This window comes from Cherax quadricarinatus, unplaced genomic scaffold (assembly GCF_038502225.1).
Source record: "Cherax quadricarinatus isolate ZL_2023a unplaced genomic scaffold, ASM3850222v1 Contig30, whole genome shotgun sequence".
Taxonomy (NCBI): Eukaryota; Metazoa; Arthropoda; class Malacostraca; order Decapoda; family Parastacidae; genus Cherax; species Cherax quadricarinatus.
The window spans coordinates 119,486-144,850 of NW_027195056.1; the positions used below are offsets into that span (position 1 = coordinate 119,486).

The 25,365-nt window shown below is 42.1% G+C and overlaps 2 protein-coding genes across 3 annotated transcripts in view; one reads left to right on the forward strand and one right to left on the reverse strand.

Annotated features, from left to right (window-relative positions):
- Positions 1-1,465: 1,465 nt before the first annotated feature.
- On the reverse strand, positions 1,466-17,776 carry eIF1A (eukaryotic translation initiation factor 1A). Its single transcript, XM_053794450.2, has 6 exons — positions 17,648-17,776; positions 13,545-13,639; positions 12,024-12,119; positions 9,589-9,721; positions 3,903-4,009; positions 1,466-2,058 (listed from the first exon to the last, which is right to left on the reverse strand). The coding sequence occupies exons 1-6, from the start codon at positions 17,661-17,663 to the stop codon at positions 2,053-2,055; spliced, it is 453 nt and encodes a 150-aa protein (XP_053650425.1). The 5' UTR covers positions 17,664-17,776; the 3' UTR covers positions 1,466-2,052.
- Positions 17,777-19,169: 1,393 nt separating this feature from the next.
- Positions 19,170-25,365, forward strand: part of nompB (intraflagellar transport protein 88-like protein nompB) — an 88,686-nt gene continuing 82,490 nt past the window's right edge. Inside the window, exon 1 of one of the 2 annotated variants that reach the window (XM_070079856.1) lies at positions 19,170-19,272. The gene's annotated coding sequence lies outside the window, so the exon portion shown is untranslated. The remainder of the gene's footprint in view (positions 19,273-25,365) is intronic. The other variant, XM_070079857.1, reaches the window with a different exon arrangement.

The following is a 25,365-nucleotide window of genomic DNA, read 5'->3' on the forward strand; positions in this document are numbered from 1 at the left end:
TAATGAGGGAGCACTAAACCCATAAGATTATATAGCACCTGTGGGGGGGGGGATGGAAGGTATTCAGGTTCAATTCAGGGAACTGGAGCACAGATCCAATTTCCTAGATCAAGAGCCCCTCACCAGCCAGGGGCAAAAGGTCAAATTCTTCAGACCAAGAGGTCTTCATCACAGCCTGGTTGATCTGACACTTGAAGTAAAGTTTGTGTGATAAATCTGTTGCTGTCAAAAGTCAAAGCGGGAGTGTGTCAAAGGTGGGAAGACAAAGTAAGGGTTTAGTGCAGTGACTGAGGTAAATTCCGCGTGCTCACTGGTAGACAGGACAGTCCAGTAGAATATGGCAAACTGAAATTGGAACCTGACAATACTCAGAGTGGAACAGGGCGCCTCTCCATGAGATACCCACGAGTTAGATGGGTGTGCCTGATGTGAAGACGGGAGAGCGTATTGTAATCAAAAAGAAGTGCTAAACCTACAAGGGTTAGTGCAGTGGGGCAGGGAATAGTGCAGGATTATACAGTAGCAAGGGTGGAGAGGACAACAAAGGGAGAGTTAGAAAGAGCTGTGAGGAGTGCTACAGGAAAAGTCAAGTGAAGGAGTTCAAGTCAAAGGTGGACCCATCAGTAAGGAGGGAAGATAAAGTGTGTTAGAGCACGAGTCTTCCAACCTCAGCATCAATAACAAGGCTAGAAACCCCAACTTGGTTTGATAGAATGTAATTTGTTAAGTCATATCGGAACAATGTTGTTGCCAACGGTTACGAAGGTGGTTAGAGATTACAGCAAGATAGTCTGAGTATGGAATACCTCGATATGAAACCGAAGATCATGTACCACTGACCGTGCAGCAGTCTGCTTGCTCGTTGCCCTGAACATGACCGGGGACCCAACAGAAAACAGTTTCTTTGTTTATGCTAGAAATGCGGAACAACCAAAGTTGTATATCAAGAACTAGGGGATGAGACTAATCCAATTTTTTAACAGCTTGCAAAGCACTAAAGGAGTCCGAGACTATCACAAATGATGAGGTGGGTCTGGTCACAATACGGATAATTGCAATGAGAACTGCATACAGTTCATTATAACAATAAAATAGTGTTAAACCACAAGGGTCATACAGCACAGCAGGGCAAAGAAGGAAGCAGGGGTATTGGGTAGCAAGAGGGAGAGGGATGATGAATAGGCTATGGAGTACAGCGGGGCAGTGGATAGTGCAGGGGTAGAGGGTAGCAAGAGATTGGGGTAGAAAGGACCGAGGGGAGTGCTAGAGGCATCATCTGAGTGTGTAGTAATGCAACAGTTCAGCTGTGAAAATGTTAGCAGTCTAATAAACGTCCTTACACAACACTGTCCAGAAATACTGCTGCAAACCCGACACCGTCAGATCTGACCGAATATAGAGAAACATAAGAGAACTCACTGTACAATAACTTTCATTCTATTACAAAGGATAAAAAAAATAACACTGGATAATATTCTTTATATAAAATATCAATTATAGGTTCCATTAAGCTTGGTGACAACTGGGTAGTGAGAGAAGGATAAGTTCAAACACACTAACCATGGTTAAAGTTCAACACTAGGAACCAAGCATGCAACACCCAGCTTTACCGCACTCACTGCTTGTAAACCTTCTCTCCATACACTGCCTTATTTTGTAAATGGGACTGAAAAAGGATAGTCAAATTGAACAGCGGGCAAAAAGGGCATCTAAAGCAAGTGCTGTTCAATTCTCAAACTTTATCAGTGGCATTTACAAAGAACTGGCTTTCTATAGAGGGGCTTTATATAAAGTGGTTTGATATAGACGCTTTATAAAGCTGACTGGATATAAATTATTCCAACAGGATGGTTTACCAAGAAAAAAAAAAATAATAGGAAACTAAGTTTATTCCGGTTTATATTTCTACTGAACTGCCTCGAGTCAATCTCCGAGGATTGATGGGAAGTCCCACTCGAATTTCCAATGGCACTCCCGGAACGAGTTGATCTAATGGCCACCCTCGGAGCCTATCGCCTGTACCGTCCGTTACACACACAGCCATCAACTGCTTTATATCTGAAAAAATAAAACAGGTTTTAGACACGAATTAAATATTCTAGGGCTGAATTGGTCACGTCTTAATGTGTCTGGCAAGAATGACAGTCATATGTAGATTTTAACAGCAACCACCCAGGGAGGTACTACTGTCCTGTGGTAGTAGGTTGGTAGATAGCAACCACCCAGGGAGGTACTACTGTCCTGTGGTAGTAGGTTGGTAGATAGCAACCACCCAGGGAGGTACTACTGTCCTGTGGTAGTAGGTTGGTAGATAGCAACCACCCAGGGAGGAACTACTGTCCTGTGGTAGTAGGTTGGTAGATAGCAACCACCCAGGGAGGTACTACTATCCTGTGGTAGTAGGTTGGTAGATAGCAACCACCCAGGGAGGTACTACTGTCCTGTGGTAGTAGGTTGGTAGATAGCAACCACCCAGGGAGGTACTACTATCCTGTGGTAGTAGGTTGGTAGATAGCAACCACCCAGGGAGGTACTACTGTCCTGTGGTAGTAGGTTGGTAGATAGCAACCACCCAGGGAGGTACTACTGTCCTGTGGTAGTAGGTTGGTAGATAGCAACCACCCAGGGAGGTACTACTATCCTGTGGTAGTAGGTTGGTAGATAGCAACCACCCAGGGAGGTACTACTGTCCTGTGGTAGTAGGTTGGTAGATAGCAACCACCCAGGGAGGTACTACTGTCCTGTGGTAGTAGGTTGGTAGATAGCAACCACCCAGGGAGGTACTACTATCCTGTGGTAGTAGGTTGGTAGACAGAAACTACCCAGAGGTGTACTACCATCGTGTGATAGTAGTTTGATAGATAGCAACCACGCAGGGAGGTACTACCATCCTATCAAGCGAGTGTAAAACAGAAGCCTATACATGATGGTAGGATTGCTGGTGTCTTTTTCCGGTCTCATAAACATGAAAGATTTCAGGGACGTCTTGCTATTTCTACTTACACTTAGGTCACGCTAAACATGCACATATATACATACACACACACACACCTCTGGGTTTTCTTCAATTTTCTTACTAGTTCTTGTTTATTTCCGCTTATCTCCACGGGGAAGTGGAACAGAATACCTGTGTAAGCCATGTGTCGTAAGAGGTGACTAACATGCCGGGAGCAAGGGGCTAGCAACGCCTTCTCCTGTATACATTACTAAAATTAAAAAGAGAAACTTTCGTTTTTCTTTTTAGGCCACCCTGCCTTGGTACGATTTGGCCGGTGTGATGAAAAAATTTACAATGAAAACTAAGCACTACGCCTGCAGATGTCACAATATTGAGGGACAGGTTAGGTGTAGAGAAATGGGAACAGTCACAAGTGGAAGTTAAAGACAGTGATGAGCCACAGTATTTCTTCAGCCCATACACAGAACCATACACCCCATACACACAACCATAAACCCCCATACACATACACAACCAAACTCTTCCATACACACACAACCATACATCCCATACACACAACAGAATCATACACCCCATACACAATAGAATCATACACCCCATACACACAACAGAATCATACACCCCATACACACAACAGAATCATACACCCCATACACACAACAGAATCATACACCCCATACACACAACAGAATCATACACCCCATACACACAACAGAATCATACACCCCATACACACAATCATACACCCCATACACACAACTATACACCCCATACACAGTACCATACACCCCATACACAGAACCATACATACAACCATACACACAACCACACACACACAACCACACACACAACCATACACCCACACACTACTTAAACATAAAAACAAGCCAGTGTTTCTACACAGTGACAAAGACGCAGCAGCATCATCGCTGAGAAGACTCACAGCATCAATATCATTGACGACATCCTCCTCCTCCTCAGAGTAGTCATCGAACTCAATGTCGTCATCCATACCGTCCTCCACGAAGGTGGCGTTCTCGTTCACCTTCACTGTAAGAATAACAATCATTATAACAGTAATAATAATCATTATAACTGTAATAAGAATTACAACAATAATGGAACAATAGTCAACATTTCTGGTAAAACTATTATCTAATGGAACAATCTTCTATTTCTAGTAAGAATAATGGAACAAGTCAATATTTCTAGTAAGACTAACCCCTTTCAGGGTCCAGACCCCTGAGCTAAAACTTTTTCTCAGGGGGCCAAAAATTGCCCCTTGCAAAAAAAAAAAAAAAAAAATGGTAGAGAATGTTTTCTGAAGGTAATGACTCCAAAAGTATGAAATTTGATGAAAAACTGAGGGAATTACGCTTGTGCAAGTTAGCAGTCTCTGATACTTACGCACTGGCGATTTCACCCACCCTGAGACCTATTGTAGGTCAATTCCACTGTTCCAGTCGACCAAATTCTAAGCTATTTCACCGGTGTGTCTTCCACTATCAAGCACAAGAAACCACTATATCCAACTATTTCAACTACCCAATAAAACGCTCAGAATTTGGCAATTTGACCCATTTCTCACAAAATTAAAACAGTTAATTTAAGAAGTCATAATGTAAACATTACTGGTACTAAAGTAACATTTCCTCTGTACATTAGGCGCGTCTCCAGGTCTTTCCTTTATCACACGGAATTCAAAATCATACAAAAGCAGAAGAATTACTCCATTTCTTGGATAATATAAGTGGGCAAATTCGCTAGTGCATAAATATTGCCAAGACTGCTAACTTTGCAAAAGCGTAATTCCCAGTGTTTTCCATCAATTTCATACTTTTGGTGTCGTTTCCAGCAGAAAAAGATTCTCTCATTCCATGAGAAATTTTTTTTTATAAATTTTTGGACCCTGAGAGAAATTTTCAGGTCAGGGCCCTGAAAGGGTTAATGAGGTATACTTGTAAAACTATCATTATTAATCATCATTACTACTACTACTACAACGACTGGCATACGCCAACTCTGGAACATTTATCTTCCATTACTGCATTTGTGTTGTAACCCCACCAAGTCATCATGGACCCTAAGGTACGCAGTAAACACAGTTTCTCCGACGATCAAGAATTCGGTGTCCTGGCAAGCTACTATGGCTGTCATTAATCATCTCTGCTATCATCAAGCAAAAAATAATAAATTGAAGTGGCTGACAAATTTAAGGCACAGAAATTACCATAGAAACTGAAGGAGTAATTGTGAGAGTAACAGATGGAGGTAGGTACAGTGACTAAGTTGTACCTGACTGTTTAAGACAGTGAACGTTGCTCTTCCCGGATCCTGACCAATTTCCACATAACCAGGTACAAAGTGGAATGCCATTTGTTTCCATTCATAAATGTCAGATAAGTTTACACTAATATACACCTACCATCCGACTTACGACCGAGCTTGGTTCCGACCAACCGGTCGTAAGTCAAAATGGACGCAAGTCGAACTTTACTACTGAATATCAACATCACATTTTTGAAATGGCCTAGGTAGTAGGTTGGTAGACAGCAACCGCCCAGGGAGGTACTACCGTCCTGCCAAGTGAGTGTAAAACGAAAGCCTGTAATTGTTTTACATGATGGTAGGATTGCTGGTGTCCTTTTTTCTGTCTCATGAACATGCAAGATTTCAGGTACGTCTTGCTACTTCTACTTACACTTAGGTCACACTACACATACATGTACAAGCACATATATACACACCCCTCTGGGTTTTCTTCTATTTTCTTTCTAGTTCTTATTCTTGTTTATTTCCTCTTATCTCCATGGGGAAGTGGAACAGAATTCTTCCTCCGTAAGCCATGCGTGTTGTAAGAGGCGACTAAAATGCCGGGAGCAAGGGGCTAGTAACCTCTTCTCCTGTATATATTACTAAATGTAAAAGGAGAAACTTTCGTTTTTCCTTTTGGGCCACCCCGCCTTGGTGGGATACAGCCGGTGTGTTGAAAGAAAGAAAGAATTTTTGAAATGACTTATTTTATTGTTTTATTTTGGTATTTCATGTTTTACTTTACTTTTTATGTTGTTAGTATTGTATTTTATACTGTAAGGTTTAGGATAAACACTGTGTACAACACAAACACTTGTTTATTTCACAGAAATTTGGCATAAAAAACACTGTCGTAAGTCGGATGGTAGGTGTATATTAAGTTAGCAATAGAACTAGGCATTAAAAATAATAAAAAGAAAAATACACACACAGTACAGTATACTCATTACTTACCTTAAAATACTATTTGTAGTCTTAATGTAGGGCGAGAAGTGAACAGTGTTCATTGTAAGAAGTCAAGCGTGGTAGGTACGGTAGCCCACCTGGCCAACCCACTCACACGTAATATACTACGACATTTAACCCATTAACTGTCCAAACGTAGATCTACGGTCTTGCCGCTAGTGCTCTAAACGTAGATCCAAGTTTTATTTTTCCTGGCTTCAAATTTGGTGCGATAGGCCTGAGAGGCCTAGATATGAGAGAATGGGTCTGCGCACTCTGTGCCCTAAGAAAAAATCGGGGACCCCATAGTACTGCATGGTAGCACCAGTTACATTCAGCTCCATCTTGGGTTAACATCATGGCAAACACTCATGATTCACTCGTGCCTCATTGCATTAACACACTTATTCGAGGAAAGTGATATAGAATGCGACTTTAGTGGATCCGACACCGATGTGGGCACTAATGATCAAGGAATTAGTGAAAATATTGACGATAACCCGGTTGACACTCAGCCCATCTCCTCTGGGTTGGCCAGTGTGGCTATGCCATACCACTAGCCAAGCACTTCTGGGGTGGCCAGTGTGGCCACACCAGACCCTGGGCCAAACATTTCTGGGGTGGCCAGTGTGGCCAGTGTTACTACCCATAGGCAACTACACAAGAGGAAACTATCATTTTCGCGGTGTTTTAGCGATAGTGAAAGTGATGTAAGTGACAATAAGATTGATTTTATGCCATTAAAGAATTTGTCTAGTGACAGTGATGTTCATTATTCACCAGTGAAGTGTACATTAAGGTGTCGCCACCTACGTTCAGGCAGTGTGCCATATTCGGTCCCCAAGGGTCGTGGGAGGTCATGATCCAAAACCCCGGCCGCTGATAGTGATCATGAAGGAGAATATGAGGGGATGGAGGTAGTGGTGGTGGCGGGTGGCACGGTGCCTGGAGCACATGGCGCGGTGGGTGGACACACAAAGAACCGCGTGGCACCCCTTCAGCCATGTGTTTCCTCCACTCCTCCAGCTCCCCCCATACCCCATGCCACAGGTCCACCCTGCACCACGTGACCGTGAGTGGAACTGGACACAAAGTATATTAGTGCCACAGCCTTTTGATTTTGATGCGAGTGGAAGTGGCATCCTGCCAGAATGTCCCATAATTAACTGTTGGCTGCACGCAATCCAACGTATGAACTTTATGCATTGGCCATTAAATCAAAAGAATTACTATAAAACAATTATCGTACCATAAAAAAATAAAAAAAAAATGGAAAAAAAAAAAACAATAAATATATGTAGAATTTCTGCAAGCGGCAGCACTCCAGTTATACTTTGACGAGCCTCTGATGAACTTGACAGTGACCCAGACAAGCAATTATCACCGATATATCATGGACAACGGTTGCAGAATCATCACGGCTGACTAGGTGGAAAGATACAACTGTGGCTGAAATGTATTTATTCCTTGCCACTGTCATGCTTATGCCACATACATATAAGTACAACATAGAACATTACTGGTCCAGAGACTACATCAGTACTCCTGTCTTCCATGACCTCCTTCCCTGCAACAGATTCACTCTGTTGCTACAAATGTTGCACTTCTCAGACAGGAATAGGCCCAAGAGAAATGATCTATAGAAAATCCAGGCAGTGTTTATGTATATGAAATAGAAATTCAGTGCATACTTTTATCCCCTTAAGAACATGTCATCGACAAGTCCCTGATTCTGTTCAAGGGGGCGTGCCTGTCATTCAAGCAATATATACCAAGCAATCGTAATCTTTGGTATAAAACTTTTTGAGTGTGACTGTGAGAGTGGTCTTGTGTTGGATGTCACTGTATACACCAGGAGAAACAATGATGACAGACAGATGTTGGGCATTTCTGGTGATGTTGTTTGCAGGATGATAGAACCATACCTTGGCAAGGGCCATACATTGTACACAGACAACTGGTATACAAGCCCTATGCTCGCTGATTTCCTACGTGTGAACAATACTGTTATATGTGGAACAGTGAGAAGGAATAGAAAACATATGCCAAGGTTCAGTGGAGGCAGTGTTGAAGGTGCAGTGCAAGCGTTTCATGCTAATGACATCATGGCACTGACGTGCCATGACAAACGGGACGTGACATTGCTGTCAACCATCCACAAAAACGAGATGGTACAGAGAAAGTGAACCGGGACACCAATGAACGTATTGTCAAGCCAGCTGTTGTGGTCGACTATACGAACAATATGCGACTAGTCAACAAGTGTGACATGATGGTAGGGTTTGCCGACTGTGTACGTAGGAGTCGCAAGTGGTATATAAGTGTTTTTCCACTTTGTACACATTGCAGTGCTCAATGTGTTCAATTTGTACGAAATACTGAAAAATGACAACATTTCGCAGAATTCTCCCCGTCATAAAACAGATACCAAGTAAGTATGGTACCACACCTATACCTGCCCCTCAACAGCAACATGTTCCCCAACAACAACCAGTAGGAAAGTGCCAGACCGAATCATCCCTAACTGTCACTATTTAATACCAATACCACCTACCCCAAAGAAGTATTCGCAAAAAAAGTGTGTGGCGTGTGCTACCACCACAAAATGACCCCAACAGCGGAAGGACACACAATTCATGTGTCAGCAACGTAGGGTGGCACTCCGTATGAATTCACGCTTCATGGAGTATCATACAATCCTGGAGTTCTAGAAGCATAAGTGGGACAAGTAAATACGCACTTGTACATAGTTGTCGATAATAGAATGTGATTCAGCCAGGTGTGCAAAATCACCTATCAGTGTGTACATGCGTGTTTGTGACAGTATGATTAAAATTTCGTATATAATATTTGTGTATAAACAACAATTACCTGGAGTTTACCTGGAGAGAGTTCCGGGGGTCAACGCCCCCGCAGCCCGGACTGTGACCAAACCTCATGGTGGATCAGGGCCTGATCAACCAGGCTGTTACTGTTGGCTGCATGCAATCCAATGTACGAACTTTATGCATTGGCCATTAAATCAAAAGAATTACTATAAAACAAATATTGTACCATAAAAAAAAAAAAAAAACTATAAATATGTATAATTTCTGCAAGCAGTAGCACTCAATGTTGCCGTCAGGTGATCATCAAGTGCCAACTTCTGAAAATACAAACTCAAATGCAGCGGCAAAATTCACAACGACCACCGATACATTTGAAACCCGATGGCCGTCCTCTGCCAAGGCAGGACCACCTAAACGCCAATAGATTTTAAACCCAATGGCCAGCTTCCTACAGCGGCAAGGCCACTGAAAGAAGAAAGGCACATTCACTATTTTTCACCCAACGGACATGTTTCACCTACCAAAAACCGAGCGTAGACTTACCGGACTCTGGGATCTCGCCATAAGATTTCAGGTTGCGGGCCTCGTCAGCGTTGTATTTGAGGATGACGTCGGCTTTCTTGTCCTGGTAGTCACGTAGGCCTAGGAGAATGATGTCGCCTTGGTTGATCCAAACCTGAAAGATTCAAAATAGTATAGGCTGGGTTCACACCCTCCCACCCGGGCGCACACCCTCCCACCCGGGCGCACACCCTCCCACCCGGGCGCACACCCTCCCACCCGGGCGCACACCCTCCCACCCGGGCGCACAGCCTACCACCCGGGCGCACAGCCTACCACCCGGGCGCACACCCTCCCACCCGGACGCACAGCCTACCTCCCGGGCCCACAGCCTACCACCCGGGCGCACAGCCTACCACCCGGGCACACAGCCTACCACCCCGGCACACAGCCTACCACCCCGGCACACAGCCTACCACCCCGGCACACAGCCTACCACCCCGGCACACAGCCTACCACCCCGGCACACAGCCTACCACCCCGGCACACAGCCTACCACCCCGGCACACAGCCTACCACCCCGGCACACAGCCTACCACCCAGGCACACAGCCTACCACCCAGGCACACAGCCTACCACCCAGGCACACAGCCTACCACCCAGGCACACAGCCTACCACCCAGGCACACAGCCTACCACCCAGGCACACAGCCTACCACCCAGGCACACAGCCTACCACCCAGGCACACAGCCTACCACCCAGGCACACAGCCTACCACACAGCCTACCACCCAGCCTACCACCCAGGCACACAGCCTACCACCCAGGCACACAGCCTACCACCCAGGCACACAGCCTACCACCCAGCCTACCACCCAGCCTACCACCCAGCCTACCACCCAGCCTACCACCCAGGCACACAGCCTACCACCCAGGCACACAGCCTACCACCCAGGCACACAGCCTACCACCCAGGCACACAGCCTACCACCCAGGCACACAGCCTACCACCCAGGCACACAGCCTACCACCCAGGCACACAGCCTACCACCCAGGCACACAGCCTACCACCCAGGCACACAGCCTACCACCCAGGCACACAGCCTACCACCCAGGCACACAGCCTACCACCCAGGCACACAGCCTACCACCCAGGCACACAGCCTACCACCCAGGCACACAGGCTCATCACTAATCTTATCAAATTTAGAAAAAAAAAAATTAAAACATTGCAGTGTCAAATGGGAGTCACCCCCAAGGAGGGCTAGGGGGGTCTACAGCCCCCTCAAAAGCCCAATATAAATTAACACAGCTTTAAAACTAGTCCCCTAGAGTCTGGTTATAAACAGATAGCCCCCCCTAGTAACCAACTAACAACCAACCCTGGGTTACCCTGGCTTGCCAACAACCAACCCTGGGTTACCCTGGCTCACTAACAACCAACCCTGGGTTACCCTGGCTTGCCAACAACCAACCCTGGGTTACCCTGGCTCACTAACAACCAACCCTGGGTTACCCTGGCTCACTAACAACCAACCCTGGGTTACCCTGCCTCACTAATAACCAACCCTGGGTTACCCTGGCTTGCCAACAACCAACCCTGGGTTACCCTGGCTCACTAACAACCAACCCTGGGTTACCCTGGCTTGCCAACAACCAACCCTGGGTTACCCTGGCTCACTAACAACCAACCCTGGGTTACCCTGGCTCATTAACAACCAACCCTGGGTTACCCTGGCTCACTAACAACCAACCCTGGGTTACCCTGCCTCACTAATAACCAACCCTGGGTTACCCTGGCTTGCCAACAACCAACCCTGGGTTACCCTGGCTCACTAACAACCAACCCTGGGTTACCCTGGCTCACTAACAACCAACCCTGGGTTACCCTGGCTCACTAACAACCAACCCTGGGTTACCCTGGCTCACTAACAACCAACCCTGGGTTACCCTGGCTCACTAACAACCAACCCTGGGTTACCCTGGCTCACTAACAACCAACCCTGGGTTACCCTGGCTCACTAACAGCCAACCCTGGGTTACCCTGGCTCACTAACAACCAACCCTGGGTTACCCTGGCTTACTAACAACCAACCCTGGGTTACCCTGGCTCACTAACAACCAACCCTGGGTTACCCTGGCTCACTAACAACCAACCCTGGGTTACCCTGGCTCACTAACAACCAACCCTGGGTTACCCTGGCTCACTAACAACCAACCCTGGGTTACCCTCACTCACTAATAACTAATCCTGGGTTACCCTGGCTCACTAACAACCAACCCTGGATTACCCTGGCTCACTAACAACTAACCCTGGGTTACCCTGGCTCACTAACAACCAACCCTGGGTTACCCTGGCTCACTAACAACCAACCCTGGGTTACCCTGGCTCACTAACAACCAACCCTGGGTTACCCTGGCTCACTAACAACCAACCCTGGGTTACCCTGGCTTACTTAACCACCAGTAAGACTCACCTTCTTACGTAGCTTGCCTCTAATATGACAGAGCCGCTTCATACCGTCTGTAAAACACAGAGCTTCCAATCTGCCGTTACCCAGCATTTTCGTCACCTGAAAATTGTCAACAATTTCAGCCAATCGCCAAAGCCCAAGAAAACCATCATAATGTGATTTTTGTGAATTGTTTGGTTTGAACGATTCGTGTGAATTTAAATTATCTGTGAATTAAGTGATTTGTGCAAATCTGAAATTATTAAATTACATAATTCTAATAAAATAATTAAATTGTAATGACTTTAAAAAACAATGTAAATGAATCTTGTGAAATGTGTAAATAATTCTAGTTTAATAATTCGTTACACAATTCTCGTTATATAATTCGTTACATAATTCTAGTTAGTACATAATTATAGTTAATCGTTACATATAAATAATTCAAATTGTTACAAAAATAATTCTAGTGAATTTAAATAATTGAAGAAAAGATGTTGAATGAATTATTGTGATCACATTGACCAAGGTAACTGTTGTACGAGTTGACTGTGACGCATCACTGCGTACTACAACTGTACGTGTGTACGCGCATCCCGCGCTAGAGTACGCGCATCCCGCGCTAGAGTACGCGCATACCGCGCTAGAGTACGCGCATACCGCGCTAGAGTACGCGCATACCGCGCTAGAGTACGCGCATACCGCGCTAGAGTACGCGCATACCGCGCTAGAGTACGCGCATACCGCGCTAGAGTACGTATACACAGCACCAGGGTGGTATACACAGCACCAGGGTAGTATACACAGCACCAGGGTAGTATACACAGCACCAGGGTAGTATACACAGCACCAGGGTGGTATACACAGCACCAGGGTAGTATACACAGCACCAGGGTAGTATACACAGCACCAGGGTAGTATACACAGCACCAGGGTGGTATACACAGCACCAGGGTAGTATACACAGCACCAGGGTAGTATACACAGCACCAGGGTAGTATACACAGCACCAGGGTGGTATACACAGCACCAGGGTAGTATACACAGCACCAGGGTAGTATACACAGCACCAGGGTAGTATACACAGCACCAGGGTAGTATACACAGCACCAGGGTAGTATACACAGCACCAGGGTAGTATACACAGCACCAGGGTAGTATACACAGCACCAGGGTAGTATACACAGCACCAGGGTGGTATACACAGCACCAGGGTAGTATACACAGCACCAGGGTAGTATACACAGCACCAGGGTAGTATACACAGCACCAGGGTAGTATACACAGCACCAGGGTAGTATACACAGCACCAGGGTAGTATACACAGCACCAGGGTGGTATACACAGCACCAGGGTAGTATACACAGCACCAGGGTAGTATACACAGCACCAGGGTGGTATACACAGCACCAGGGTGGTATACACAGCACCAGGGTAGTATACACAGCACCAGGGTAGTATACACAGCACCAGGGTAGTATACACAGCACCAGGGTAGTATACACAGCACCAGGGTAGTATACACAGCACCAGGGTATCACTAACCTGGGCATATTCTTGACCTTCTTCCTTGAAGATCAGTTCTCTCTTCTCGGCTTCGTTCTCGTTCTTACCTCGCCGCCTGTTCTTACCTCCCTTTCCTGTACATCAATCTTATATCAGTAGTCGAAGTAGTATCATCACCAATATTAAAGTATTAGTAATAGTATTACTGATAGTAATAGTATTAGTGATACTAATAGTATTAATAATATGTAGTAGTAGTATTAGTAATAATAGTATTAGTAATAACAGTATATGTATATGTAATACACGTGCATATCCCTTTATATGAAACCCTTGGGGGCCTGTATTGTTTCATATTTCAGAAAGAGTTGGTGCCGCCGCATGGTGGCGTGACCCAGCACGGAGATGACCGACGCTCCACACTCCACGAATAAACTTTGGTTTTCGGAACTTTTTGAATTTCAGAACTTCGTATAAAGGGATGTGGACCTGTAATAGTACACGTAATATTACGGCATCTCGTCACTTAACGACAGAGTTGCGGTCCTAAGACCACGTCGGTAAACGAAGTCGTGGCTAAGTGAGGAGCATACTATAATGGTAGCGAGTGTGTCGACCATCTTTGATATTGTCTATGTCACTTTTGCACCATTTAAACATTTCTGGTATATTTTTAAATGTTTATACAGTAGTGTATATTGTAATACATAGAATAGAGGAAATCAGCTCTAATATACATTACAGTTGAACCTTGACTTAGGAGTTTAATCCGTTCCGTGACCGAGCTCGTAACTCAATTTGCTCGTAAATCAAATCAATTTTCCCCATTTAAATTAATCCAAATGCCATTAACCCATCCCAGCGGCAGGACAAAATATTTCAATATAACTCTACAGCTTATTTATCACAATTCATCTAATATGACATAATAAACAATGTGATTAAGAGAGAAACACGATATATATTCTAGAATGAATAAAATAGGCAGCACACTCCACCAATATTCAAAACACTCAACCTACTCACCATACAAAACATCCATACTTATTATTGTACCTACTACATACATAGAACACTTAACTCTGATATTAACCCTCCCCTCAAACATCTCCTTGCCAACCTCAACAGAACACATGACCATAACACAAGGCACAGATCACTCTTTGATGTTCCTCGTGTCCATCTCACGCTATGCAAAAACTCAATGCACATAAAAGGCCCTAAAATCTGGAATTCATTACCTGTAAATATAAAAGAAACACAACCTGTTTATAAATTCAAGTCTCTTCTCAAAGATCACTTACTCACCCAAAACCAAATACAGTGGACCCCCGCATAACGATTACCTCCGAATGCGACCAATTATGTAAGTGTATTTATGTAAGTGCGTTTGTACGTGTATGTTTGGGGGTCTGAAATGGACTAATCTACTTCACAATATTTCTTATGGGAACAAATTCGGTCAGTACTGGCACCTGAACATACTTCTGGAGTGAAAAAATATCGTTAACCGGGAGTCCACTGTAAATACTGAATAACTGAACCATATAAATTGTATATCCTAAATGTTTCTCACAATTATATCACACAAATGTTAAACCTAACTTTGTTATTTTTTTTTTAAATACACTACCTGAATGAACAGCAATGCAAGCAACCACATGACCTGTCTTTGTAATACTCATTTGTATTTTATAGTTATCTGTTTACAATAATGTTTTATCACTGATTTCATCATTGCTTAGTTAATCTTAAGTTAATTTTAAGCCAGCCCGTAATGCTATGTATATAAGTGGCTTTGGCATGCTGCTCTGACCTGTATTTTTTGTACCTCTGTATGTATGCTAAAATTTATAAATAAATAAATAAATAAATTAATATGACGAGTGATGAAGGCAGTGGAAGCAGCGGCAGCGTCTGTGTTCCGTCCTATTTCTATTGCTTAATCGCTTAACTAAGTACACTCTCAATGCTACTTTATTGTTGAACATAACTGGTAGAGCTTTAATATTTACACATCGTACATGTACGAAGCTGGTACTGCCTGGCTAAGTCCGTAGAAGTCGTCATCGTCTTTTCAGTACTGTCCTTCGCTTTTATTTTCTTAGGACCCATGGTTAGAAAAAAGAAATTTGGCCAAATTAAAAAAATACAAGCAAGCACGAGAAAACTGCTCCCACAGCGACGTAAACATGTGTACTGCTTACCCGATGTTTTGGCATCACCTGCACCAACTAGCGGCAGCATTCTGTATTATTACATACTATGCATTATTATTATTAATTTAGAGAACTGAAGCTCATCAGTAATATAATAATAATAATAATAATAATAATAATAATAATAATAATGAGAGCTTCAGAACGCCACCAACTCGGTACACTGTTTACCTCGGTGTGGGAATATTTTTCTCCGGCTTTGCTGACATTTGACAGTCATTTGGCCAAATTCCATTTTTTAAGCGTGGGTCCTAAGGAAGTGTAAAGGACAAAGCAGAGAAAAAAAAGACGATTCCCATGGAATTAAAGCAGAAATCAAACAAGCGAGATGCACAGGTTTTGTGTCGGGGGGAAGGGAAGCTTGCTCGTAACTCGGAGCAAAAAATTGACTCAGCGACGGCTCGTATCTCAAAAAACTCGTGCGTTGGGACACTCGTAAGTCGAGGTTCCACTGTATTTAGGTATAAATATTGGTCACAGAGACCATCGTACGTCCGAGTCGACGGTAAACGAGCACGCCGCTATGTGAGGAGAGACTGTAATAATATTACTGATAATATTAGTATTATTATTAGTAGTTAGTAGTAATATTATTATTATTACCATTATTATTAATAGTAAAAATATTAGTAATATTATCATTATTAGTAGTAGTAGTATTAATATTATTAGTAGTATTAATATTATTAGTAATATTAATATTATTAGTAATATTAATATTATTAGTAATATTAATATTATTAGTAATATTAATATTATTAGTAATATTAATATTATTAGTAATATTAATATTATTAGTAATATTAATATTATTAGTAATATTAATATTATTAGTAATATTAATATTATTAGTAATATTAATATTATTAGTAATATTAATATTATTAGTAATATTAATATTATTAGTAATATTAATATTATTAGTAATATTAATATTATTAGTAATATTAATATTATTAGTAATATTAATATTATTAGTAATATTAATATTATTAGTAATATTAATATTATTAGTAATATTAGTACTATTATTATTACCATTATTATTAGTAATAATAATAGTAATATCATTATTAGTAATATTAGTAGTAGTAGTAAGTAATGTTAATAATAAGTAGAAATATTATCACTTTAGTAAATATTTATTATATATAATTTTAAATAATTTATTACCGATATAAAAATTTATTTCAATTAAAAAAAAAATTATAACTAATTCCACCTATAATTTTGACCCCAGATTAAGTGTGGTATAATTCCAGAGGCCTATTATACCACATAGGCCTATTATACCACATAGGCCTATTATACATTATAGGCCTATTATACCACATAGGCCTATACCACATAGGCCTATTATACCACAGAGGCCTATTATACCACATTATAGGCCTATGACAATATTAATTTAAACTAAAAAATTCTGAATTTTATCCATTTACGTCTTATGGATTTTAATTTTATTAATTTATTCGACAATTACTGGAATTATACCCATGAATTATACCTGGGATTATAGAGGGGTGGTCCTAGATGGGCTGACCGTCGTTATTTCCTGGTATTTTGGGGTATTTTTGGGTATTTTGGGCATTAAATAAGGCGATGAGGGGCATGAATTAGGTCGCCATTACGAGACAAGACTCAATTCCGTCCATTTTTCCCCTAATTATAGCAATTATCCCAACAAATTATACCTCAAATTATAGAGCCATGAGTCTAGAATAATTATACAACCTTATTTCCGACCATAATTGGGTATTTGAAGACATTTTGGGCATTAAAATAACCAAGACGCAGGACTCAGAATCGGCCATTACCAAACAAAAAAATCCTCATTTCGTCAATTTTCCCCCAAATTATAGCAATTATCCCCGCAAATTATACCTCAAATTATACAGCCATCACTGTACTATAATTACAAACCCTTATTCTTAGGCATAATAGCGTATTTGTGGCGTTGTGGGCAGTAAAAGTGGCGAGGAGGAGCAGGTGTTGGCACCAGCTGGAGACACCATCAACAAGGACCAATAATTATACAACTCAGAATCTAAACTATAATTCAACTATAATTTAAAAATATAATTGAGTATTGGAAAAATTCAATGATTTATTTTAGTTGATTTTTTTTATCTTTATTTGACGTGAATGTTTTATTTGGAGAGTTGATATTATTGTACTGAATTTGCGATCTAAACTATAATTCAACTATAATTTAAAAATATAATTGAGTATTGGGGAAATTCTATAATTTATTTTAGTTGATTTTTTATATTTATTTGACGTGAATGTTTTATTTGGAGAGTTGATATTATTGTACTGAATTTGCGATCTAAAATATAATTTAGTTATAATTTAAATATATAATTCAGCTATAATTTAAAAATATAATTCAGTATCCGGGAAATTCTATGATTTTTTTAGTGGATTTTTTATATTTGTTTGACATGAATCTTTTATCTGGGGAGAAAATATTTTAGTAATGAATTTGCGATCTAAAATATAATTCAGCTATAATTTAAAAATATAATTACGTATCCCGAAATATCTATAATTTTTAGTGGATTATTTTAAAGATATATTTGACATATATTTTACAGTTTTCAAAAGAAACTTGCAATGAAGTCAAATTATAAACTATAATTAATCTATAATTTAACAGTATAATCATCTAATTAAAAATCTATAATTTTTTAGTAAATTATTTTATATTTATTCTTAATAAATCTTTTATTTAAACAATAATAAACTCAGAACATAAACTATAATTTAACTATAATTTGAAGGTATAATTATATATAAAAAAATATGTAATTTTTTATTGTATTTTTTTTATATTTATTTATAATATTTATAATGTTTCTAAAAATTATTCAAATTTCTTTTAATGGAAACATCAGTAGATAATTCGTCAAAATACCCTTATTAAAAATGCAAAGTAGACAGATAGAATTAAATTATGTGTTTCTAATGCATAAAATAATTTAATTATTATTTATAAAGCGCAATTAAGGCATTAATAATAGTACTTAGGTCTTCTAAAAAGTTAAATCTGGATTATGCGTCAAGTCTACTAGCAATAAAAAAAAAATCACATTTTATTAATAAAAATTACAAAAATGGGATTATTTGTTAGATATAATACATAAATAAAATTTCTTTTAACAGCATGTTAAAATTTTGACACTATTTAATTTAATGTGAATTATTTTGAGATTAACATATGACTAAGATTATAATTTGTGGTACAATGCGTCAAATTTATAAGCAATCAAAAATCTCAACTTATAAATAAAATATAGGAAGCATGAATAAAATAATATAAATACAATGTAGTAATTACCTTAATAACTAACAAATTGGTTTAATTCTGACATAAATTACGTTAAAGTTTAATTATTTAAGGTTAAATATCAGTAAGATTATAATTTGTACAAACATTCCTAAAGTGTAAACAAACAATGGTGACTGAGGCAGACGTCTTGTTATTTATATATTAAAACTGAGCCTCAAGCTTTAAGTAAGCTTTTGAAACTTTGCTGATTTATGTGGTAAGCTTTATCCTGGGTGTCTGTAAGCTTAGAACCCTTAGACAGCTTTGTGAACTCTAATTAATAGGATTTTGGAACGTGTTTGTCTCGTATAACAGTGAGGAGTTATTCTGGTGTTGAGTTATTCTGGTGTTGAGTTATTCTGGGGTTGAGTTATTCTGGGGTTGAGTTATTCTGGGGTTGAGTTATTCTGGTGTTGAGTTATTCTGGGGTTGAGTTATTCTGGGGTTGAGTTATTCTGGTGTTGAGTTATTCTGGTGTTGAGTTATTCTGGGGTTGAGTTATTCTGGGGTTGAGTTATTCTGGGGTTGAGTTATTCTGGTGTTGAGTTATTCTGGGGTTGAGTTATTCTGGTGTTGAGTTATTCTGGTGTTGAGTTATTCTGGTGTTGAGTTATTCTGGTGTTGAGTTATTCTGGGGTTGAGTTATTCTGGTGTTGAGTTATTCTGGTGTTGAGTTATTCTGGTGTTGAGTTATTCTGGGGTTGAGTTATTCTGGTGTTGAGTTATTCTGGGGTTGAGTTATTCTGGTGTTGAGTTATTCTGGTGTTGAGTTATTCTGGTGTTGAGTTATTCTGGTGTTGAGTTATTCTGGGGTTGAGTTATTCTGGTGTTGAGTTATTCTGGTGTTGAGTTATTCTGGTGTTGAGTTATTCTGGTGTTGAGTTATTCTGGTGTTGAGTTATTCTGGTGTTGAGTTATTCTGGTGTTGAGTTATTCTGGTGTTGAGTTATTCTGGTGTTGAGTTATTCTGGGGTTGAGTTATTCTGGTGTTGAGTTATTCTGGTGTTGAGTTATTCTGGGGTTGAGTTATTCTGGGGTTGAGTTATTCTGGTGTTGAGTTATTCTGGTGTTGAGTTATTCTGGTGTTGAGTTATTCTGGTGTTGAGTTATTCTGGTGTTGAGTTATTCTGGGGTTGAGTTATTCTGGTGTTGAGTTATTCTGGTGTTGAGTTATTCTGGGGTTGAGTTATTCTGGGGTTGAGTTATTCTGGTGTTGAGTTATTCTGGGGTTGAGTTATTCTGGGGTTGAGTTATTCTGGTGTTGAGTTATTCTGGTGTTGAGTTATTCTGGGGTTGAGTTATTCTGGGGTTGAGTTATTCTGGGGTTGAGTTATTCTGGTGTTGAGTTATTCTGGTGTTGAGTTATTCTGGGGTTGAGTTATTCTGGGGTTGAGTTATTCTGGTGTTGAGTTATTCTGGGGTTGAGTTATTCTGGGGTTGAGTTATTCTGGTGTTGAGTTATTCTGGTGTTGAGTTATTCTGGGGTTGAGTTATTCTGGGGTTGAGTTATTCTGGGGTTGAGTTATTCTGGGGTTGAGTTATTCTGGTGTTGAGTTATTCTGGGGTTGAGTTATTCTGGTGTTGAGTTATTCTGGGGTTGAGTTATTCTGGGGTTGAGTTATTCTGGGGTTGAGTTATTCTGGTGTTGAGTTATTCTGGGGTTGAGTTATTCTGGGATTGAGTTATTCTGGGGTTGAGTTATTCTGGTGTTGAGTTATTCTGGGGTTGAGTTATTCTGGGGTTGAGTTATTCTGGGGTTGAGTTATCCTGGGGTTGAGTTATTCTGGGGTTGAGTTATCCTGGGATTGAGTTATTCTGGGGTTGAGTTATTCTGGGGTTGAGTTATCCTGGGGTTGAGTTATTCTGGTGTTGAGTTATCCTGGGGTTGAGTTATCCTGGGGTTGAGTTATCCTGGCGTTGAGTTATTCTGGTGTTGAGTTATTCTGGTGTTGAGTTATCCTGGGGTTGGGTTGAGTTAAGTTGAGTTGAGTTAAGTTATTCTGGGGTTGTTATCCTGGGGTTGAGTTATCCTGGGGTTGAGTTATTCTGGGGTTGAGTTATTCTGGTTTTGAGTTATTCTGGGGTTGAGTTATTCTGGGCTTGAGTTATTCTGGTTTTGAGTTATTCTGGGGTTGAGTTATTCTGGGCTTGAGTTATTCTGGTTTTGAGTTATTCTGGGGTTGAGTTATTCTGGGGTTGAGTTATGAGGATAGACTAAGGGCCCTGAATCTGCACTCTCTCGAAAGACGTAGAATTAGGGGGGATATGATTGAGGTGTATAAATGGAAGACAGGAATAAATAAAGGGATGTAAATAGTGTGCTGAAAATATCTAGCCTAGACAGGACTCGCAGCAATGGTTTTAAGTTGGAAAAATTCAGATTCAGGAAGGATATAGGAAAGTACTGGTTTGGTAATAGAGTTGTGGATGAGTGGAACAAACTCCCGAGTACAGTTATTGAGGCTAAAACGTTGTGTAGCTTTAAAAATAGGTTGGATAAATACATGAGTGGATGTGGGTGGGTGTGAGTTGGACCTGACTAGCTTGTGCTACCAGGTCGGTTGCCGTGTTCCTCCCTTAAGTCAGTGTGACCTGACCTGACTAGGTTGGGTGCATTGGCTTAAGCCGGTAGGAGACTTGGACCTGCCTCGCATGGGCCAGTAGGCCTTCTGCAGTGTTTCTTCGTTCTTATGTTCTTATCCTGGGGTTGAGTTATTCTGGAGTTGAGTTATACTGGGGTTGGGTTATCCTGGGGTTGAGTTATCCTGGGGTTGAGTTATCCTGGGATTGAGTTATTCTGGGGTTGAGTTATTCTGGGGTTGAGTTATTCTGGGGTTGAGTTATTCTGGTGTTGAGTTATCCTTGGGTTGAGTTATTCTGGGGTTGAGTTATTCTGGGGTTGAGTTATCCTGGGGTTGAGTTATTCTGGAGTTGAGTTATCCTGGGGTTGAGTTATCCTGGGGTTGAGTTATTCTGGGGTTGAGTTATCCTGGGATTGAGTTATTCTGGGGTTGAGTTATTCTGGGGTTGAGTTATCATGGGGTTGAGTTATCATGGGGTTGAGTTATCCTGGCGTTGAGTTATTCTGGTGTTGAGTTATTCTGGTGTTGAGTTCTCCTGGGGTTGAGTTCTCCTGGGGTTGAGTTTCCTGGGGTTGAGTTCTCCTGGGGTTAAGTTATCCTGGGGTTGAGTTATTCTGGGGTTGAGTTATTCTGGGGTTGAGTTATTCTGGGGTTGAGTTATTCTGGGGTTGAGTTATTCTAGGGTTGAGTTATTATGGGGTTGAGTTATTCTGGGGTTGAGTTATACTGGGGTTGGGTTATCCTGGGGTTGAGTTATCCTGGGGTTGCGTTATCCTGGGATTGAGTTATTCTGGGGTTGAGTTATTCTGGGGTTGAGTTATCCTGGGGTTGAGTTATTCTGGTGTTGAGTTATCCTGGGGTTGAGTTATCCTGGGGTTGAGTTATCCTGGGGTTGAGTTATTCTGGTGTTGAGTTATTCTGGTGTTGAGTTATTCTGGGGTTATCCTGAGTTATCTTGGGGTTATCCTGAGTTATCCTGGGGTTATCCTGATTTTTCCTGGGGTTATCTTGAGTTATCCTGGGGTTGAGTTATTCTAAATTATCTTATGGTACACTGAGAGACAACACAATAAGTGTCAGGGGCCCAAGACTGTTCAACTGCCTCCCAGCATACATAAGGTGGATTACCAATAGACTCCTGGCTGTCTTCAAGACCTATGGTTGTCTTCAAGACCCCTGGTTGTCTTCAACCCCTGGCTCTTTTCAAGACCCCTGGCTGTCTTCAAGACCCCTGGCTGTCTTCAAGATCCCTGGCTGTCTTCAAGACTCCTGGCTGTCTTCAAGACTCCTGGCTGTCTTCAAGATCCCTGGCTGTCTTCAAGACCTCTGGTTGTCTTCAAGATCCTTGGTTGTCTTCAAGACCCTGGTTGTCTTCAAGATCCCTGGTTGTCTTCAAGACCCCTGTCTGTCTTCAAGACCCCTGGTTGTCTTCAGGGTCCCTAGTTGTCTTCAAGATCTCTGGCTGTCTTCAAGACTCCTGGATGTCTTCAAGACTCCTGGCTGTCTTCAAGACCCCTGGCTGTCTTCAAGATCCCTGATTGTCTTCAAGACTCCCGGTTGTCTTCAAGACCCCTGGTTGTCTTCAAAACTCCTGGCTGTCTTCAAGACCCCTGGCTGTCTTCAAGACCCCTGGCTGTCTTCAAGATCCCTGGCTCTCTTCAAGACTCCTGGTTGTCTTCAAGACTCCTGGTTGTCTTCAAGACTCCTGGTTGTCTTCAAGACTCCTGGTCGTCTTCAAGACTCCTGGCTGTCTTCAAGACCCCTGGCTGTCTTCAAGATCCCTGATTGTCTTCAAGACTCCCGGTTGTCTTCAAGACCCCTGGTTGTCTTTAAGACTCCTGGTTGTCTTCAAGGCCCCTGGTTGTCTTCAAGACCCCTGGCTGTCTTCAAGATCACTGGCTCTCTTCAAGACTCCTGGTTGTCTTCAAGACTCCTGGTTGTCTTCAAGACTCCTGGTTGTCTTCAAGACTCCTGGTCGTCTTCAAGACTCCTGGTTGTCTTCAAGACTCCTGGTTGTCTTCAAGACTCCTGGTTGTCTTCAAGACCCCTGGTTGTCTTCAAGATCTCTGGCTGTCTTCAAGACTCCTGGCTGTCTTCAAGACCCCTGGTTGTCTTCAAGACTCCTGGGTGTCTTCATGACCCCTGGTTGTCTTCAAGACCCCTGGTTGTCTTCAAGACCCCTGGTTGTCGTCAAGACCCCTGGTTGTCTTCAAAACTCCTGGTTGTCTTCAAGACCCCTGGTTGTCTTCAAGATCCCTGGTTGTCTTCAAGACTCCTGGTTATCTTCAAGACTCCTGGTTGTCTTCAAGATCCCTGGTTGTCTTCAAGACCCCTGGTTGTCTTCAAGATTTCTGGCTGTCTTCAAGACTCCTGGCTGTCTTCAAGACTCCTGGCTGTCTTCAAGACCCCTGGTTGTCTTCAAGACTCCTGGTTGTCTTCAAGACCCCTGGCTGTCTTCAAGACCCCTGGTTGTCTTCAAGACTCCTGGTTGTCTTCAAGACCCCTGGTTGTCAAGACCCCTGGTTGTCTTCAAGACCCCTGGTTGTCTTCAAGACTCCTGGTTGTCTTCAAGACCTCTGGTTGTCTTCAAGACTCCTCGTTGTCTTCAAGACTCCTGGTTGTCTTCAAGACCCCTGGCTGTCTTCAAGACCCCTGGTTGTCTTCAAGACTCCTGGTTGTCTTCAAGACCCCTGGTTGTCTTCAAGATCCCTGGTTGTCTTCAAGACCCCTGACTATCTTCAAGACCCCTGTCTTCAAAACCCCTGACTGTCTTCAAGACCCCTGGTTGTCTTCAAGACTCCTGGTTGTCTTCAAGACCCCTGGTTGTCTTCAAGACTCCTGGTTGTCTTCAAGACCCCTGGCTGTCTTCAAGACCCCTGGTTGTCTCCAAGACTCCTGGTTGTCTTCAAGACCCCTGGCTGTCTCCAAGACCCCTGGTTGTCTTCAAGACTTCTGGTTGTCTTCAAGACCCCTGGTTGTCTTCAAGACCCCTGGTTGTCTTCAAGACTCCTGGTTGTCTCCAAGACCCCTGGCTGTCTTCAAGACCCCTGGTTGTCTTTAAGACTCCTGGTTGTCTTCAAGACTCCTGGTTGTCTTCAAGATCCCTGGTTGTCTTCAAGATCCCTGGTTGTCTTCAAGACCCCTGTCTGTCTTCAAGACCCCTGGCTGTCTTCAAAACCCCTGGTTGTCTTCAAGACTCCTGGTTGTCTTCAAGACCCCTGGTTGTCTTCAAGACCCCTGGTTGTCTTCAAGATCTCTGGCTGTCTTCAAGACTCCTGGCTGTCTTCAAGACTCCTGGCTGTCTTCAAGACCCCTGGTTGTCTTCAAGACTCCTGGTTGTCTTCAAGACCCCTGGTTGTCAAGACCCCTGGTTGTCTTCAAGACCCCTGGTTGTCTTCAAGACTCCTGGTTGTCTTCAAGACCTTTGGTTGCAAGACTCCTTGTTGTCTTCAAGACCCCTGGTTGTCTTCAAGATCCCTGGTTGTCTTCAAGACCCCTGACTATCTTCAAGACCCCTGTCTGTCTTCAAGACCCCTGACTGTCTTCAAGACCCCTGGTTGTCTTCAAGACTCCTGGTTGTCTTCAAGACCCCTGGCTGTCTTCAAGACCCCTGGTTGTCTTCAAGACTCCTGGTTGTCTTCAAGACCCCTGGCTGTCTTCAAGACCCCTGGTTGTCTTCAAGACTCCTGGTTGTCTTCAAGACCCCTGGTTGTCTTCAAGACCCCTGG